This window comes from Euphorbia lathyris, chromosome 6 (genome assembly GCF_963576675.1).
Source record: "Euphorbia lathyris chromosome 6, ddEupLath1.1, whole genome shotgun sequence".
Taxonomy (NCBI): domain Eukaryota; kingdom Viridiplantae; phylum Streptophyta; class Magnoliopsida; order Malpighiales; family Euphorbiaceae; genus Euphorbia; species Euphorbia lathyris.
In genome coordinates this window covers 37627996-37630162 of record NC_088915.1, presented here as the reverse complement: position 1 = coordinate 37630162, position 2167 = coordinate 37627996, and the positions used below count along the sequence as shown (strand labels likewise).

The 2167-nt window shown below is 36.4% G+C and overlaps 1 protein-coding gene across 1 annotated transcript; it reads right to left on the bottom strand.

The window, feature by feature from the left end:
- Positions 1-1063: 1063 nt before the first annotated feature.
- Positions 1064-1851, bottom strand: LOC136231948 (pleckstrin homology domain-containing protein 1). Its single transcript, XM_066020983.1, has one exon. The coding sequence runs from the start codon at positions 1713-1715 to the stop codon at positions 1284-1286; it is 432 nt and encodes a 143-aa protein (XP_065877055.1). The 5' UTR covers positions 1716-1851; the 3' UTR covers positions 1064-1283.
- Positions 1852-2167: the final 316 nt, after the last annotated feature.

Sequence of the window (2167 nt, the reverse complement as noted above, 5' to 3'; positions counted from 1 at the left end):
ATATTTCATACTGCTGGGTGCAAGTGCAGAATATACCATGGAAGTGAGTGAAGGACAAGCTGAGACATGTATAGCTCTTGGATAGTACTTCTAAGGATGTTTACCGGCAAGAGAAGAGACCCACCAAATATGTATTTAGGATGGTTTATACCTATATAATGTCACAATATCTAATGGTGGCATTTCCAGAGCAAGTAATGCAAATTGGAAATCCATCCCTAAGATGCGGAATCACACAAGGGAGGGATGGACATAAGTGATACCGCAAGGGTATTATGATCAATCAAGGGTAAACTTGCCAAAACTGAATCCGCATAACAAGACCGGAACAGTCATCAATGTAATCTAGTAGTCCATACTGCTACCTGGATACAGCAAGAAGAGTTCCCGGTCTATGTTTTAAAACACCTAATTTCTCTATTTCTATAGAAACGAAGCAAATATAACAATTTTATCCTAAAATGCTTCCACTCTGCTCATTATGATGCCTGAAATGTATCAGAATTGTAGAAACGAAGAACTTGGGAGCAAACAGAAATGATAACCAACTGTGTTTTAAATAATATATTTCTCTGGGAAAAGCTTAGCACTAACCTACTTATATTTAATCTTAATTGATGTAAGCCGTACAACCATTACTAAGCATCTCCAAGAACTCATTGTGAAAAAAAGAAACCACAAAGGCATTTCAGCCTTTCATGTTCAATTTAAGTGTTAAAACTTCAGCAGTCTGCCTAATTCCACTAGCGTCTGCAGAAGTACTTTGGCCTTATCCAGAAAACTATTTTGTCCACCAAACTTAAATTTGAACTACACAAAAGAAAAGTCTGTATAGACTTCATATATAAGTAAAACAGCCCTAAGCAGCGTGTCCTTTTCTTCCAAGGACTGATATTCTTCCTAACAAACCAGCTAAGCCTCTCAGCCAAACTAAGGCAAATCAACCATTCTTTGATGCCATCCCAAAATCAAAAACATAAACCCCCATTCAATTGGAGAAGAATGTAAAAAATAGCTGAGTCCAAAATAACCAAATCAAAATAACGTGAAAGAGCAAATGAGATCATAGAAATCCTCAACTAACAAGCAAAATCTCAAAACAAAAATAAAAAAGACACTACTAAGCAAATGTCAAGATAAGATCCATAAATACATACACATACAACATATTATAGTAAACAACAGCAAACACAGATACAACTATTTTATACAAGAAACAACAGAAAATATCTTGATTTTTTCCCTTTTTTTTTTTTGGAAAACAAAAAGGAAAAAAAAGAAAATCAGCTCTTGCTATCATAATCAACGACCTCTGAATCAGTGACTGACCTAGAGTGTTGTACAATAGATCTTCCAATTGAATTGATCCACTCTTCCTTCTCCTTCTCAGAATCGGCAATAAAATACATGGTGTCCTGGTTGGTTGATAGCTCAAAAGCGAAAGGTTTGTTAAGCACATCCTCAGCGCCTTTGACGGTTAAGCAATTTCCGACGGGGATGACGCCACGAGGAACTGACCAGCGATTGACATGGCTGTCCTTGAACCAAAGGAGTTTGCCTTGCTTAAGGACGAACCAGCGTCGCCGCCAAGTCTTGATGTAATCGCCTTGCTTGGTAAGATAACCGGAGCGCTCAGGATTCGACCAGAACTCAATGTTCTGGTAGTCGTCGGGGTGTGGATCCTGACCCGTCCACGATCTCAAGAAGGACTCCATTGTTGTGTGTGAGTGATTAGAGAGAAGGAGAGAGAAACTCAGAGAAGGCTTTTTGTTTTTGGCTTTTTTTTTCCGACTGGAATTAGTTGGGATGCCTTTTCAGTGCTTTTTCTATTAGTCCTAAACCGTGATTGATTTTTTTTTTTCGTTTCAGTAATATCATTGGGTTTGATAAGTACTAAGGATTTAAAGTTTAATTGTGACTGAGTCGGCGAAAACCAATTCTGTAAAAATTAATATTTTTAGTTTTATTTAATTTTTTTAATTAAAAAATTAATGAATTAATATGCTAAATTTTGATAAAATTGTAACAATGAATCAGAAACAAAACTCAATAATGAATTAAAAAATGAAGGGTAAATGGATAAACGAGAAGACTTTGCTAACACATGTGTCATCTATTCGCTTTCCGCCGTATCTATTTGACTGAGTAAGAGTAATTTGATGTTAGA

Bases quoted from the DNA above. Each gene is read 5' to 3' on its own strand.
- LOC136231948 (XM_066020983.1), bottom strand. From the start codon at position 1,715: ATGGAGTCCTTCTTGAGATCGTGGACGGGTCAGGATCCACACCCCGAC.